We start from the raw sequence: 16,584 nt of genomic DNA, 5'->3' as shown, positions 1-16,584 counted from the left end.
AACTGTTGTGGAAAACCACTGATGAGTGTTTCCTTTCTCTTATCAGCTTGAAGAGTTAAAGCATGAAGTGGCCAGCCTCTCTGCTAAAGGGATAGAGCTCCAAGCCACAGTCCGTCAACTGGAAGAGGAGAAGGGCCTCCGGGAGGCAGATCTTCAGTCTGAACGGAGCCGCTTTGAAGAGGAGAAACTTCAGCTCACGGGCCTCATCGCCAACCTCCAGGGCTCAGTCTCCGAGCTCCACCTGGCTAAAGAGAAGCTGGAGCAGGACTCCAGAGCGCAGGAGGAGCGCCTGACCGCCCAGGTAAACACACTCACCACAGAGATTGCGAAGCTAAACGGCTTCCTCCTCCAGAGGGACCAGGAGCTGGTGACTCTTCACCAGCAGGTAGAGGAGGAGAGGATTCAGAAGGGACAGCTGGTCGAAGATCTCCAGAAGCAAGAGCAATCCTCCAGGGAGACCATCCAAGGACTCAGCCTCCAGGTGGACCAGCTCAGTGACACCCTGAAGCACAGTGAGGAGAAGCTGGTGCAGTTCACCCAGCAGATGGAAGCTACAAGCGAAGGGGAAGCCAGACACCTGGCATCCTTGAGAGAAGAGCATGAGAAGGCCATGCAGGAAAGGGAGTCTGCCCTGCGGCAGCTACAGGAATTCCAGCAGGAACAGGAAGCGGAGCTGGCAGCCCTGGCTGCTCAGCTGCAAACTTTGGAGAAAGCCAGAGATGCCAGCCAGGCCTCTGCTGTAGAGATACAGAGGGAAAAAGCTGAATTAAGCCAGAGAGTCCAAGAGCTGGACACCAGAGTCCTTGAACTCACTGCCCGGTGCTCGCAGAGCGAGGCTCAAGCAGCAGCTGCTGAGTCACTGAGAGCCCAGCTCCGAGAACTAGAGAACAAGCTGAAAGAAGGTCAGCAGAAACTCTCAGACAAGGAGAGGCTGGCCAAGGAAAACGCCCAGCTCCAAGAGCGGCTCCTGGCCATGGAAGAGTCCGTCCGGAACACAGAGGGGATCTTGGAGGATGAGAAGAGGAGGGCTTCGGAGACCCTTGAAGGGAATCTTAAAAGGATAACTGAGCTGGAGTCCCGAACGCAGCAGCTGGCAGAGCACCGAGATCAGGCTATGCAGGAGGTGGGCGAGGAGCAGGCTAAGAGACAAGCGCTCACGCTGCAGGTGCAGCAGCTGGGAGATGAATACAGGGCAAAGACAGAGAGGCTGCAACGCCAGCTGGCAGAAATGTCCTCGGCCGCTAAAGGGGGCGACGGAGAGCGTGAGAGGCTGGAGAAGACCATAAAAGCTCTGAGTGGAGACCACAAACAGGCCTGCCAGCAGCTCCAGGCGGAGCAGGGCAAAGTGGCAGAGCTGGAGGCGCAGATGAAGTGCCTGACCACAGAGCAAGAAGAGAGGCTGGCGCTGCTTCAGACTGACCTCTCCAATGCCGTTGCACGGGTCAAGGAGAAGGAGAGCGTGGCGCTAAAACTCAGGGACGATCTCGCCTCTCTGCAGGAGAAGACAGTGGCCTCCCAGCAGGAAGCAGCCCAGCGCATAGCTCGGCTGGAGATGGATGCACGGAAGGCAGCTGAGACACTCAAGGTTGTCACCAAGGAGTTGTCCAATGAAAGGCTCAAGACGGCCGAGCTTGAAGCGACGGTGAAGCGTGTTGGAGAACAGAAGCGTGAGGAGCTAACAGCTACGGAGTCTGACCTCTCCAGAGCAGCGTTGGTCCTGAAGGAGAGAGAACTAGAAGTGGAGAAACTGTCCCATGAGGTTAAGATGCTGAGCACCAGGCTGGAAGAAACGCTGCAGAAGCAGAAACAGGAGCTAGCTCTTCGAGACACAGAGATGAAGCATCTGACCGGGGAGATGGAGCAAGCCAAGGCAGACCTCGCAGCGGAGAAAGCCAGCAAGGCAGAGCTGGAAGTCCAGCTGCAGAACTCCATCAATGAGCAAAGGGCCGAGCGTTCTGCTCACCAGCAGGAGCTGGCCAGGTCCCTGGAATTGATTGAGGAGAAGGAAGGGGAGCTGGACGAGCTCCGTCTGAAAAATGTCTCCCGTAACGAGGAGCTGAGAGACCTGCAGAAGACTGTTGTCAAGCTGAAAGGGGAGCTTGCCTCCGTGGAGGCACTGAAGGAGCGGGCGGCCAAGATGGAAAATGAGCTGCAGGGCTTCCTGGAGGTTGCCAGGACCCGAGAAGCCGAGATTGACAGCATCAAGTCCATTGTGTACTCCAAGGAGATGTCCCTCAAAAGCTTGGAGGAGAAGATCCGACACACAGAACAGGAATCCAGCTCCAGCCAAGACCTCTACCAGAAGAAGCTGAAGGAGAGCGAGATGCTCCACTCTGAAATGGAGAAAATGGAGCAGAAGTGCAGGGAACAGCGAGACACCATTGCCAGCCTAGAAAAAGCAGCAGCTCAAACTAAAGCAGCCACTTCGGAGCATCAGGAAGCCCAGCTGGAGGCCCTGAGGAGAGAGGTGACGCAGCAGAAGCAGAAAGTGTTGGAGCTGGAGAAACTCCTGGAAGCCTCTAGGTCAGCACAGGCTGGGCAAGATGGCACCATAGAGATGCTGAAGAAAGAGCTCTTGGATAAGGGGAAAGAGCTGGCCCAGAGTAAAGACTCCATCGCCGCAGCAGAGAAGGAGCTGGCTTCTCTGCGCTCTTCAGTTCAAGAGAAGGGCACGTCGGAGGACAGCTGGAAGGAACAAATTTCCCAGTGCTGTCAAGAAGTGGAGAGGAAAAACAGCCTGATTGGCAGCCTGGAGCAGGAAGTGTCCATCCTCCACCTGCAGGTCTTGGAGAAGGAGGGAGAGAGCAAGGAGCTGAAGCGCCTGATCATGGCAGAGTCGGAGAAGAGCAAGAAGCTGGAAGAGAGGCTGCGGATGCTCCAGACTGAGACGGCCACTGCCGCTTCTCGAGCAGCAGAGAGATGCGCTCGGATGAAGGCCGAAGTGCAGGCCTACCAGGAGGAGACTGAGAAGCAGAGGATGTCCATAGAGGCTCTGAAGAGGGAACTGAGCTCCCAAGGCGAATGCCAGGAGAAGCTCCGCCAAGAGGTGAAGGCCTGGCAGGAGAAGTGCTTCCAGAAGGAACAGCTCTTGTCCTCTCTGCAGCTAGAGCTCACAAATGCCCAAGCCTTGGTCGGGGAGCTGATGCCAGTGAAACGCCTCTACCAGCAGCAACAGGCTGAGCAGTCCTCCCTGGAAAGCAAACACCGCGAAGAGCTGGAGAAGAGGGAGAAAACAGCCAGTGCTCTGGAGGCAGAGCTTGCCAGAGCCAAGCTGGAGCTGGCAGAGCTCCTCTCCCTCAAGGGGAGGTTCTCTGAACAAGACCGCGCCGTGCAGCGGCTGCAGGGGGAAAACGCCAGCTATGCAGAGCGGCTCGCCGTGCTCCAGCAGGCCAACGCCCAGCTGATGGAGGAGAACCACGTGCTCAGTGAGAAGTCCAGCCAAGGGCGGCGGACGTTTGATGCCGAGCTCAGCCAGATAAAGGAGAAGCACTGCCAGGAAATGGAGGCCCTCAAGGTGGAGTCTGAGAAACTGGTGGCTGGGAGCCAGCGAGAGGCTGAAGACGCTGTGAAGAAGCTGGAGGCCATGACCAACAAGTACGAGAACGCCAAGGTCAGGGTCCTCGAGGAGAGGCAAAAGTTCCAGGAGGAGAGGCAGAAGCTGACGACTCAGGTAGGGCACCCGCTACGCGTTCTGCTTGGCTTGGGCTTGCCCAGGCCGAAGGCAGGAAGGGAGAAGGCTAGTGACTGAGAAGGGAAGGGCAAGTCCTGACTCGCCTACTGGGACTCCAGCGGTTTGGACGTGAAGCTGCCCTGGGTAGGACTCTCGGAGAGCTTTGGGGTCTGCTGTTAAAGGCCAACCCCCGCCCCTCCCAGCTAAGCGCTACCCGAGGGTGTCAGGGCTGCCAGTTGGGAGTGGAGAAGGGAAGCAAGTTTCTCCAGACCTGCAGCAAACGGTGCCGGCCCCCACGAACAGCCCACTGACGCCTCCTGGGCAAGTCCTTTGAGAGGTGGTTGAGCTGGCCGGCTAATTCCACTACATGGCCAGCTTGGCTGGTGATGCTGGCCTGGAAAGCAGCATCTCTGCTCCCGAGAGCTAATCTGTCCCTGCTGCTGGTCAGCTCTGCTGTGCAATCGCTCGAAGCTCTTGTTATGTTCCTGCTGAGCCAGTCGCACATGGACGTGATTTCAGACGGATGGGGCCATTGGCACAGCAAAGCAGTCGCTAAGATCGCAGAGAGGCTGGGCCCCTCAATCTGATCCGTAGGACTGCTGGGTTGAGCTAGGCTGACCTTCTGCACAACACAGGCTGGTTGGGATCTGGAGAGAGAACAGACCGGCACTCCTCTTGCGCTTTAGGGGCCAGCCATCCCTTTGTCGTAGCACCCAGAGACCAAGGAGATGGGCACAGTGTAAATCCCGCTGGAGATCCCCCTTGTAGAGGTTTAGCAGGGATGGTCTTTGTCGTAGGCGGTCTGTTTCTGGTGGGCGTGGTGTGTTCACTTGTGCCTTCGTTGCCCGCCCCGTTGTACAGGTGGAGCAGCTAGAGGTATTTCGGAAAGAACAAGCTAAGCAGGTAACGCATGCGAAGTGCTGGCTGCTTAAACGGTGACAGTGCATGACTCTAGCTGCTGCCGCTTCCCGCCACAGCCGCCGTCTCCTGTTAACTGTTTGCGGTGGGGACGCTGGGCCTTCCCGGAGAACGAGCCACGAACGCTGGTTTGCTCCACTGGGCTGCCCTCCCCTGAGCTGCACGTTCACCCCTGTGTGGGGAGGACCCAGGCCATGAAATCTCTCACCAAAACCTGCCCATGTAACAGCCTAAAACGCTGCACGGAACGGCACTGCGCACAGGTCAGCGTGTCTTTCGTTCCCTCCTCTTCCCTTCCCCGCCGCAGTAACAGCCACGCGCTGCACTGCGATCTGAGCCGAGCAGCCAGGCATCCATGCAGGTGTTCTCCACCCCCAGCAACCCTCTGAGGAGTGCGGGGACTCTCCGTGTCCTGCTCTCGCTGCTCCCCTTCTGCCGGCTGGGCATCAGCTCCAGGGTGCTCCCACCCCTTTGTCCTCTCCCAAGCAGTGAGGCCGAGACGTGGATCCTGCACTTCAAGTGAATCCAAACTGCCCGGTCAGGCGCTGACTGGAGGTGGGGCTCTCAGAGAGCGTCTCCCGCGTGAGGCCTTAGCACAGATCGGCTCTGAAAAGTGACTACAAAGCCCCTTCCTGCTCTGTGTGCAGCGTCAGAGTTGCTGGTTACCTCCGTGTGCACCACCCCAGAGCTGGTACTGAGCTCTAGGCCCAGGGAGGGCAGAGGTGTAACTTGGGGTGGGCTGTGACCCCGCAGAGCGTGTAGTCCTGGTGCTGCTGTGTGAGCAGGGCGGGTTGCAGCATGGCACGTAGGAAAGAACACAGGGAGACACATGTGAAGCCCCTCCCATGGTGCCATCTTGGTCCCTTTTCCGGGTAGAAGTGCCCCACCAGCCCTGCATACCTTGCTTGGGTGCTTATACGCTGCATGCGAAGGGACTGCATGGCCACTAGGTGCCTGTTTCATAGAGGAGGGTCTCTGGCTGCTGGGAGACGGGGCTGGGTTTGGATCCTTGCCCCTTATCCTCTGGTCTGCTCTGGCCCCCCTTGCTACTGGGCCACGCACCCTCCCCTGCTAAGAAGCCACAGGCTGGGAGAACCAACCCTACGCATCCCACAGGGCCGCTGCTTGTAGAATGCAGTGGCCAAGCGTCTGCTCATCCCCAGTATCCAAACCGATCTTTGGATGTTAACAGCTGCTGATGTTACCTTCACGTTTATGGCCAAGTCTTAGCCTCTTCAGCCCTTTCTTGATTCGTGCTCTCTCAGCACGGTGCCGTGCAAAGCAGATGCAGCTTTCGTCCAAACCCAGCACCTCGGAGAACATCCCCTCGGGGCTCGTACCGGTGAGGGTGATCATCCCGAGACACCCCATTGACTTGGGTTCAAGGCAAATGCAAGGAGGAGAACCCTTGGACTCCAAGGCCAGAAGGGACCACTGTGATCACCCGGCCTGTAGCACGCAGGCCAGAGACCTGCCCCGCAATAATTCCTGGAGCAAAACATTCAAGTGTTGATCTTGATTTTAAAATGGTCAGTGATGGAGACTCCACCACGACCTTTAGTAAATTGTTCCGGTGGTTAAAATGGCCTTGCATCCTCCCCTCCTGTTGGTGCTTGGACGGCAAACAGTTGGCAATGGAGACAAGCGCTGGAGCTTAGATCCGCAGGGGGCGCTCGGGGCGGGTCATTGCTTGCTTTTTCTTGCATCTAATGCCTTCATTCCTTGCTCGGGTTTCTCATGCCCCTAAACGTCTTGGCTTAAGAGACCTTGTTTGCTTCTAGCTGCTCTCCTGCCTGCGTCAAGCAAACCTTTCTTCCATGAAAGACTCACTTCAGCCAGTTGTGAGCTGTCTGCTTGGAGAAGCCACTAACCAATCCCGGGATTGTGGAGGCCTGCGCCGGGGTTGCTCTGGCCGGGCTGAGAGGAGGGTCTGTGCTGGGTTCTGAGGGTGGCTGTGCTGCCTCTGCTGGGGAAAGGGTGGGAATGTGCATCTGTAAAGGGCCTGGGGTCTGGGACTAAGAGTGATGCCCCTGAAACATTCCTCCAGGGGGGATTTGTTGAAGGAATATGTCCACCCGCTGGCCAGTGCTGACCAGGTCTCGCAACGCTGGTAATCTCTGGAGCTGTTCTGTGACAGGCGATCGGGGAGGTCAGGACTAAGGAATAGAGGCAATGGCACTAGCCACGCGCTCTGCTTTCCTCCCCTTTCGAGATCTAGCAGGATCTAGCTCATGCAATGAGGGTTTCCATTGCTAGGTGCATTGGCAACTGCTTTCCCCAGGCATTAAGGCTCAGCTGTCTGGAGGCCCTACAGGCCGGGGGCTTGCGAGAAGTGCATTGGTGCACTGTGGCAAGGCGGGGAATCCTGGACAGCCGAAGGGGTGGTGCTGCCTTGAGAGGGCAGGCTCCAAGCGGCTGGTGTAACTACTCTCCTGTTCCCTGCTAGGTGGAGGAGCTGAATAAAAAGCTGGCCCAGAATGAAAAAGCCACCCGATCCCAGCAGGAGAAAGTGAAGGTACCACGGCGTAGGCGGGAGGAGGCCTGCATGGCCAGGGCAGTGTTTAAGCTTGGGGACCAACCTGCCCGACTCAAGGCCACATAGGGGGCTTGCTGGGACCCCCAAGGGCTGCGCTGAGCTTGTGTATAATAGAGAGGGGGTGACTGCAGCCCGCTCGAGTACAACGCCTGCAGCGTGCTGTCCAGCTGACCAGAGGGCCCCTCCGGGGCAGGTGAAATACAGGGGACCTGTGTCTGGTGGGATGCCCCTCACAACACAGATGAGGGTAGATGCACGGGAGAGCTGCAGGAGCCTCGTTTCAGCCACATCTGCCCTGTAAAAATTCCCTGCCATAGCAGCCGGTCTTCCGAGGGGAGGAACGTGAGTGCCAATGGGCTGCATCTGCTGTCAGCCTTCTCTGCAGGTGCGCAAAGGCCAGTTTGGGCCTTTGGATTGTGCTGCTAGTGCACTCGGTATCCTCCTCAGCAAGCAGCGGCCACCCCCCTTCGGAAGCATGGCCAAAGAGCCATCTCCATGATGCAGCTGGAGCCTGGGGTGACTTAGAAGCACTTGGGCTCCATTAAATTCTTGCTCTTCCCATCTCCCTCTGGCTCCGCAGGTGCGGGAAGGGGAGCTCCAGGCAGAGGCTGATCGCCAGCAGGTGAAGATATCTGAGCTGCAGGAGCAGCTGGCCCAGAAGGAGAAGGCTGCAGAGCACTATAAAGCGCAGGTAGGGACAGCTGGCTCCCTCCGTTGGGGCCCATCATCTTTTCCCATGGACACTGGAAGGCGGCGGTGGCTTGACTGTCTCCTCTCCTGCCAGGTGGAGAAGGCAAAAACTTTCTATGAGGCGAAGAAGCAGCAGAACCAAGACCTGGCGGAGAAGCTGAAGGGGATGGAGCAGCTGCAGAAGGAGAATGCCGAGCTCAAGGCTGAGTCGGAGCGACTGGCCAAGGAGCTGCAGCAATCCATCCTGCAGGCCAAGGAGTCAGAGCTCAGCTGCAGGAACCTGACCAGCCAGGTCCGCAGCTTGGAGGCACAGGTACGGGGATGCTGCACCTTGCAGGGAGTCGGGGGCAGAGATCTGGGTCCCTTCAATCTACCTTACACGCACCCCAGTTTAGGAAGGTTGGGTGCAGATCGGGAGCCCGTCCATCACTGGTGGGGAGCGTGGTGCTTCAGGCTACCCTACAGGATGAGCAGGGAAGCAAACATGCTTGTTACCCGAAGTGTTGAGGGAGCCGGGGTTTTAACGGTGATGGAGTGTGTTGTTGGGGTAGCACGGCTGTCCGGCCTCCATCTTCACCCCGCTTCTCAAGCAACAACTGCCTACGGTCGTCACTAACTCCCCCACTCTGCTGGAGAACCTCTCTGCTGCAGAGCTGTTGCAGCCGTCACCCAGGAGCGATCAGCTGGCCCAGCTAACGTTGCAGGGCATGGCATTCACCCAAGAACCCGCGCACGCAGCCGGAGGCCGTAATGCCGTAACCCTCCAGCCCGTCAGCCGGAGCTCAAAGCACTTCACAAACTAGTGAATTAGGCCTCATGACTGAGGGGAAGATCTCGGCGGGGAGGAAGTGAGCTACAAGGGGGGGAAGTGATTTCCCCGAGCTCCCCCCGAGCTGGAAATGGAACCCCGCCCCTTTGAGCCCCAGCCTGTTGCTTTTGACAAGATCCCCCTTGAGTCAGGCTGTGTTCCCCAGGGTTTCTTGCCACCTCTCCAGAGTCCTTTCCTGGAGCAGAAGTGGGTTTCTATTGCCCCTGTGCTGCATGTCCAGTCCAACTTTTGGCCGGCCCTTGGTCCCTCAGCTTCACCCGGGCAGCGCAGCCTGCCTCACTGTGCCATTCCTCCCCGCTAGGTGGAGTTTGCCGATCGCCAGTTACGGGAGCTTGGCAAGTTCCAGGTGGCTACGGATACGCTGAAGAGCCGGGAGACCTTCCGTCAGAACCCGGCTGACGTCAGCACAGATAGCCTGGACCTGAGCAGTGATGAGATGCTGCCGCTCAACTCCACCAGGTACCTCTTCCCCCACCCGGGGCAGCCGAGAGTATCTGGGCCCAGGGTTCCCAGGGCCTCCAATTGGGGAGGGAGTTAGAGGCGATATCCTTCAGCTGGGACCCTTCCTGCCCAGCTCTGCAAGTTCGATCCCTGCACTGGCATTTCTCAGCCAGCCTGGTAAATGCAGGTCAGGTGTCCGTGCCTAGATTGTGCTCTGAGCTGTCTGGAGCGGACAGGGCACCGTGACGCGCTGCATTCGCCTTTCCCCGTCTCAGCAGGAAGCCTGGCCGATCCCAGTCGGAAATCTCGGCCATGCCGGGCAGCGTGGAATCGCTCACATCCCAGCGGCTGCCGCGTAAAGTTGAGTCTCTGGAGAGCCTCTATTTTACCCCCATCCCCACCCGCACACAGTCCAAACTGGAGAGCAGCACTGGCTCCCTGGGCGACCTGTCCATCGACTCGGGCTGCAAGACCCGTTCGGCTCGCCGGCGCACCACGCAGATCATCAACATCACCATGACGAAAGTAACCCCGGGTCCTTGGCGAGGGGAGGGGGGCAGGGCCCTCCGAGCCCGGTGGAGCGAGGGCTCAGGGCTGCACTGGGGACAGGTGCATCTGAAGATGCTTCTGCTTCATCACGCCCTGTGCTCTTCCAGCTAGCGACGCCAGAGGGCTTTCTGCGCCCAGCCAGAGGGGAAGTGGGACATCTGCTGAGGCAGGAGGCCCAGGGTGTGTTAGCGCGGGAGCTCCTCACATCTCTCGGCTCTAGAGGCCAACCCAGGCGTTGGGCCCTCATCTCACCAGGCTTGGATAAGTCCAGCCCTGAGCTGCTCTTGGCCTCCTTGCAGAGTCGTGGCCCCATGGCCAGCGGCAGAGGAGCCGTCTGAGTGCAGAGCCCTCCCTTGTAGTGAGCGGTGGGGTTGGAGTGGTTCGTCTGTTCCTCATCCCACACCCGCCCCAGTCTCTCCTGTGCCCGCCAGAGGCAGGGAAGGCAGCTGGGTCCATGGCAGGCCCATGCTGGGGGGGCTGCTGCAGGCTGTCCCGAGCTTTACCCACCCGCCCACGCTGAGGGGGCTCTGCTTCTGGGGAGGGCTCGAGGAGGCTGATCTGCCTTGTGTTCTAACACGTCAGAAACAGGCCGAGGCAGAGGAACCAGACAGCGCCAACGCGTCCTTCTACAGCGTGCAGTCAGCCCAGGCCCACCAGAACGCCCCTGCACAGAACCCCGCCAGGAGCAGGCTGCGCTCGGCCGCCTCCACCCGCTCCGTCACCAGCTGCCGCTCTCAGGAATCCCTCGCTGGGCTGGGAGCTGCCTCTCCCGAGGAGACCCTGGGCAACCCTGCGCTGCTCAGCCTACCCGGCTACCGGCCTGCCACCCGCAGCTCCTTGAGGCGCTCTCAGGCGGGCAGCAGTGCCAGCCTCAGTGAGTTCCTGGCCTGGGGGGTCAGTGCAGTGAATGAGGCAGGCAGCCGCTTTCTTGGCTACGGAGCATGGTTAGCCATTTGAGCCTCCGCCGGGGGGAGTCTGGTGTGGGCGGGGCGGGCAGTAGGGTGCAGAGGCTGGGCGGGGTCCAGGGATGTGGGGCAGGATCAGGGTACACCAGCAGAGCTGGGAGTGGAAAGCTCTCCCTGTAGTCTGTGCACGATGGCGCTCCCCTGCTGTGACGTTAGTGTGGCCTCAGTGGGGTCTCCCAGTGGGTCTTTCAGCTCAGACGCACTAATGCTCCCGCCTCTGCCCCCTGCCCTGGTCTTTAGGCCGCAGCAGCTTCTATCTGGGCACCTGTCAGGATGAGCCGGATCCGCTGGATGATTGGAACCGAATTGCTGAGCTGCAGCAGCGCAACCGGGTGTGTCCTCCCCACATGAAGACCTGCTACCCCCTGGAGTCTAGGGTAAGAGCTGGAGAGGGTATGGCAAATCCTCCCCCAGAGAAACAAACCACTGACTTACCTGCCCGAAGATCCCTCCACTCCAGGGCCAGGCCAGACCACCCGGCTCTCCCTGCTCCCCTCCCCCTGCAGTCGGTGGGTGTGCTCCCCCGCCGGTGGGCTCTCAGCAGTCTGGACTGCCAGCGATCCGGGAAGAGACTTTCCTGGTAGGCCGCCCATGGCAGTGCGTCTTGAACGAAGCAGTTGGTGGGCTGGGGAGGGTGGAGGCCCATGAGAAGTAGCAGAAATCTGCAGGAGGGAGAGACCCACCATGCCCTACCGCCACCCCACTGATCAGGCTCCAGTGCGTAGCGCTTCCTTTCTTAGCCTCGGCTGCTGGCACGAGCTTCCTTCCTCTGTTCAGCTGCTTTCCCTGGCTGGTGCTTGTGGCTTCCGGCTTCCAGATCGCATCAGTTCAGTACCCTTTGCCTCTCCTCTCAGGGGCCCTTTGGAGTGCTGACCACTGACCAGTCCGCCCTCTCTCCTCGCTCGGGGGTTAGGTAGCTGTTAGCCCATTGGCAGAGACACCCGCTGGTTGGGCTGCGCCTGGGATGCAGGACACCTGGGTTCTGTTCCGAACTCTGCAACTAACTCTGTGACCGTCCATTCCACATCTGTGTAACGGGGTGATATGATGTAGTGAGGATGGAGAAATCCATTAACGCAGTGGTCCCCAACCTTTTCCGTGGGGCAGGCACCGGACACCTAGCCGCCGAGGACCATGGCTGCCAGACGAGCAGTGGCCGAAATGCTGCTGTGAAGCGGCAACCTCAAGAGGTGTCGCCGCCGAAATGCTGCCGTGAAGGAGCATCATCAAGAGGCGTCACCGGTGGGATTTCGGCGGTAGCACTTCCTGACGTTGTCACTTCTTGGCGGCATTTCGGCGGCTGCTTGTCCGGCGGCCAGTAGACGGGCGCACATGGAAGCGGGCACCGCGTTGGGGACCTCTGCATTAACGACCAGTGCTCTGATACCAGGGCAACAGGCTCCCAGACTTGGAGATGTGGCAGGAGGTGCGAAGTGACTTGCCCGAGATGTTGGGTCAGCGTTGGAGCAGGTAGCTGAGCTCTGGCTCTCAGACCTGCACTTGGACGACTAGCCCATGACTTATCTGTGAGCCTGTCCTCTTCAGTGCTGGATTTATCAGCAGTCTGAGCACCTGCTAACTGGCTCTGACTCGGGCAGCTGAGGCTGGGAGGGAGACTAAAGATAATCGAGGCCTGGCCCAACCCCGAAATGAATCCCGTGCCTCTGTTTGTAATGAGGAGCGTAGGGGTAGCGGCAGGGCGGCTAGTGGAAAGGAGGGTATGGAAGTAGAAATCACTACATCCGAGGTGAAAGTCAAACTCAAACAGTTTAATGGGACCAAATCAGGGGCCCAGGTAATCGGCAGCCAGGAATATCCAAGGAACTGGCACGTGCCATTGCAAGCCCACTAGCAAGGATTTTTAATGAATCTGTAAACTCAGGGCACTACCCAATGACTGGAGAATTGCTAATACGGGACCTATTTTTAAGAAGCAGGGTGTGGGGGAAGGGATCCAAGTAACTACAGGCCCGTTAGTTTGACATCGGTTGTATGCAATTGGAACAGATTTTGAAGGAGAAAGTAGCTAGGGACATAGAGGTAAACGGTAATTAGGATAAAATACAAGATGGTTTTAAAGGTAGGTTGTGCCAGACCAACTAGATCTCTTGGAGATGAGAACTGATTTTTTTAGACAATGGATCTACTGCATTTCCTATCTACCTGGGTGTCAGTAAGGCATTTGATACAGTTCCACATGGGAAATTATTAGTTCAATTGGAGAAGACGGGGATCAGTATGAGAACTGAAAGGTGGGTACGGAACTGGTTAAAGGGCAGACCACAAGGGGTCATACTGACAGGTGAACTGTCAGGCTGGAGGGAGGTTATTGGCAGAGTTCTGCAGGGATCAGTCTTGGGACCGATATTATTTAGGCTTTTCATTCATGACCTTAACACAAATGTTGGAGTGTGCTAATAAACTGTGCAGATGACACAAAGGTGGGAGATATTACCAGCACGGAGGAGAACAGGAGTATTGTGTAAGATCTGGACAACCTTGAAAACTGGAGTAATGAAAATGGAATGAAATTGAATAGTGCAAAGTGGAAGGTCATGCACTGAGGGACTAACAAGAAGAATTTGTACTATAAGCTGGAGACGTATCAGTTGGAAGCGGCAGAGGAGGAGAAAGACCTGGGTGTATTGGTTGATCACAGGATGACTATGAGCCACCAGTGTGATGCGGCTGTGAAAAAGGCTAATGCATCAGGCGAGGTATTTCCAGTAGAGACAGGGAAGTGGTGTTGCTGCTGCTGTTCAAGGCACTGGTGAGACCTCATCTGGATACCGTGGGCCGTTCTGGTCTCCCGTGTTTAAGAAGGATGAAGTCAAACCGGAACAGGTACAGAGAAGGGCTACTGGGATGATCCGAGGAATGGAAACCTGCCTTACGAGAGGAGACTCAAGGAGCTTGGCTTGTTTAGCCAAGACTGTTGAACTGTTGACTTGTTTAACGAAGGCTGAGGGGAGCTATGATTGCTCTCTGTAAATACATCAGAGGGATAAACACCAGGGAAGGGGAGGGATTATTTAAACTCGGTACCAATGTGGACGCAAGAACAAACCGATATAAGCTCGTCATCAGCAAGCTGAGACTCGGAATTAGATGGTTTCTAACCATCAGAGGAGAGAAGTTCTGAAACAGCCTTGCAAGGGGAGCAGTGGGGGCAAAAAACCTAACCGGCTTTAAGGCTGAGCTTGAGAAGTTTACGGAGGGGCTGCCTGCGCCTACAGTGGCATGTGGCCCATCTGTGACAGCTAGTATAAAATTCCCCAATGGCAGGAACGGGACATTAGATGGGGAAGGCTCTGAGTTGATCCAGATAATTTTTTCCTGGGTGTCTTTAAATCAAGATCTGAGGGCGTCAGTGACTCAGCCAGAGGTTTGGGGTCTATTACAGGAGCGGGTGGGTGAGGTTCTGTGGCCTGCGATGTGCAGGAGGTCAGACTAGATGATCACGCTGGTCACTTCTGGCCTTAGTCTGAGACCGAGCTGTGTGAGAACGTGTTCGCTGCAGGCAGCGCGTCACCAGTCTCCTGTCTGCCTGTTTCCCCAGCCCTCCCAGTCCCTGACCGTCATCACGGACGAGGAGATGAAGACGGGCGACCCGAAGGAGACGCTGCGCCGGGCCAGCATGCAACCTTCGCAGATCGAGAGCGCAGCCGCCCGTCGCAGCACCCTGAGCACCGGCTGGGCAGGAGGCATCGCCACGCGGCAGCAGAGGAAGCGCAGTTCAGATGAATCTCACCAGGGCCCAGACACCCCAGACGTGAGTGCCCAGCTGAGCCCTGCCCCGCTCGCTGCATGAGTGAGCCCAGGGCGCAGTGCTGGTCCGTTGACTTTCACGAGCACACAGCACTGGAAGGGGTGAGGCTGCGATGGGCTCGCAGTGGGAATTGCTGGGGGGGCTCAGGTCCTGGGGGTCAGGACTGCGTAGCTGGTGGCCCGGAGGGCACTCCTGCTGATGCTGCACAGCGTCACAGCTCCTGGCGGGGTCAGAGTGGCTGCTAGCTCCCGCTCTGGGCGGGCCCAAGCAAGGGGAGCTCTCCTCCCCCCCCCCCCATTTAGCCCCCCCAAAGTGCAGACAGAGCGGAGTGACCAGGACGGTGAGGGCATGCGGCTGATGGGGTGGGAATGCTCTTCCGGGGCAGGCAGCTGACGGGCGAGATCTCGAGCAGGAAATACAAATACCAACCGGGGGATTCCCATGCCCTGGGCCTGCCGCCTGCACTCCGGCAGCACTGCAGGACCCTCCTCATTCCTCCCGTCACCTCTGGTGCTGTCGGCTCCCCCTGGGGGATGGGGCACGTGCAGCGATGCATGTCCCTGCTGCGATAACGCGCGCTGTCCTCTGCCGGGCTGGGCTGGGGAGCAGCCAGCCCGGGTCCCAGCTCTGACTCTCTCTCCCTCCAGTCCAAGAAGCCAACCAGCTGCTTCCCCCGGCCCCAGACGCCCAGGGAGCGGAACGAGGAGCGCAAGCGTGGCAGCAGGAAGGGCGAGCCCCAAGCGACCGGCAAGCAGGTGAGCAACGCCCCCGGGGCTGAGCCGGAGCTGGCTTGAAGCCCGGGGACGTGGTTGAGCAGCAGTGGTTAGCAAGGCGGGGGCGGGGTCAGGATGGAGGGCAGCGTCCCAGCTGCGGGGGGGATGGGCCGCCGCAGCGTGCCCTGCTCCAGACTCCGGCCAGCAGCTAGAGCGTCCGTCCCTTCCACGGCTCGCTGGGAGCGAAGTGACTGGCCAGGCCGGAGGGGCTCTGCCGGGCCGTGTGGAAAGCCCCAGCCCTCCACACGGCCCAGCTCTCTCTCTCCCCGCAGCCCGACCGGCGCCAGTCGATGGCCTTCAGCATCCTGAACACCCCCAAGAAGCTGGGCAGCAGCCTCCTGCGCCGGGGCACCAACCGGAAAACCACGCCCAAAACCTCGCCCCGCGGCAGCGCCCGGCGGTCCCCCAGGATAGCCACGGCCAAGTCGCCCAAGGGGAAGGGCAAGGTATGGAGCAGGGCGTCGCACCGCCCCCGGCTTGGGCTGGCTGTCCCTGTAGGACAGGAGTCATCCGATCCCGCCTGATCTCCTGCACGTCTCCCGGGTCCCCCTGTACTGAGCCCCGCACGCCCCCAGCTCCCAAGGGAGTTAATGGACGTGCAGCTGCTGGCGAGACCCAGCTGGAGCTGAATCAGAGCGTCCCCTGCTGGGCACAGCCAAGCGCTGCAGGCCAGGGGGCTGAACGGTCTGTCCCCGGGAGGTCCCCGTGCCCGGACACTGACTGGGGAGCCACAGTGTCTTGGCTTTCCCGTCACAGGCGAGGAGGCATCCGCCTCGTGGGGTGCAGGGCTGGGTTAGCAAACGCTGCCAGGAGCTGGCTCTCCGAACAGCCCCTCGGGGCTCCCAACCCGGGTCGTGTGACCTTTCACAGACCTCCGCGGCTGGCCCCATGGCAAGGCAAAGCCGCCTGGCTCCCTGTGTGTTGCAGGGCTCCCAGGCTGCCTGAGCCGCCCACCAGGGTAGAGATGCAGTGAGGGGCTGGGCTGCTGATTGCGAGCACTGTGGGCGGCACCGTCTCTGGGGACCCAGGGGTCACCCCTCCCCCCGCAAATGCACTAGTCTCTGGCTGATGGTGTGTGGGGCCCATGTGGGGGCCTGCCCTTGTCACGTACGACCGGGCTCTCGCTGTGGTGATGGACTCAGCCCATGGCCCAGCTGGTAACTCCCTCCCCTGCTGCTGACCCCTCCGGGGAGGGTGGGGACACCTGCTTCCCAGCCTGCCCCTGCACCGAAGCCAGTCTGCTGCGGGCCTGGGGTGGCCTGTGCATGGATCCCTCTGCCTGGAGCGAGGGGAACTGCCCTCTCCTGGTTTTCCCTTTATCCTGCGTCCGCCTGGCAGGTGAACATCCGGGCCCAGGTCTCTGGCTGCTTCACCCTTTAACACACCTTCATGGGAGCGCCCCTGGCTCTGTCCTTCGGCTGCTCCCCCCCCTCCCCCCAAGGCC

The 16,584-nt window shown here is 59.1% G+C and overlaps 1 protein-coding gene across 11 annotated transcripts in view; it reads left to right on the top strand.

Moving 5' to 3' along the window:
• Positions 1-16,584, top strand: part of NUMA1 (nuclear mitotic apparatus protein 1) — a 69,303-nt gene that overhangs the window by 50,865 nt on the left and 1,854 nt on the right. For 6 of the 11 annotated variants that reach the window (XM_039520940.1, XM_039520942.1, XM_039520941.1 and 3 more), the window contains 12 exons: positions 47-3,670; positions 4,532-4,573; positions 7,035-7,103; positions 7,705-7,815; positions 7,909-8,127; positions 8,945-9,102; positions 9,360-9,609; positions 10,216-10,507; positions 10,839-10,975; positions 14,158-14,370; positions 15,015-15,122; positions 15,413-15,586. In XM_039520940.1, the coding sequence (XP_039376874.1) occupies positions 47-3,670; positions 4,532-4,573; positions 7,035-7,103; positions 7,705-7,815; positions 7,909-8,127; positions 8,945-9,102; positions 9,360-9,609; positions 10,216-10,507; positions 10,839-10,975; positions 14,158-14,370; positions 15,015-15,122; positions 15,413-15,586 (5,397 nt within the window). The remainder of the gene's footprint in view (positions 1-46; positions 3,671-4,531; positions 4,574-7,034; positions 7,104-7,704; positions 7,816-7,908; positions 8,128-8,944; positions 9,103-9,359; positions 9,610-10,215; positions 10,508-10,838; positions 10,976-14,157; positions 14,371-15,014; positions 15,123-15,412; positions 15,587-16,584) is intronic. The other 5 variants (XM_039520949.1, XM_039520946.1, XM_039520948.1 and 2 more) reach the window with 5 other exon arrangements.

Source organism: Mauremys reevesii, linkage group 1, assembly GCF_016161935.1.
Source record: "Mauremys reevesii isolate NIE-2019 linkage group 1, ASM1616193v1, whole genome shotgun sequence".
Lineage (NCBI taxonomy): Eukaryota > Metazoa > Chordata > Testudines > Geoemydidae > Mauremys > Mauremys reevesii.
This window is presented reverse-complemented; position numbering and strand designations above follow the sequence as displayed.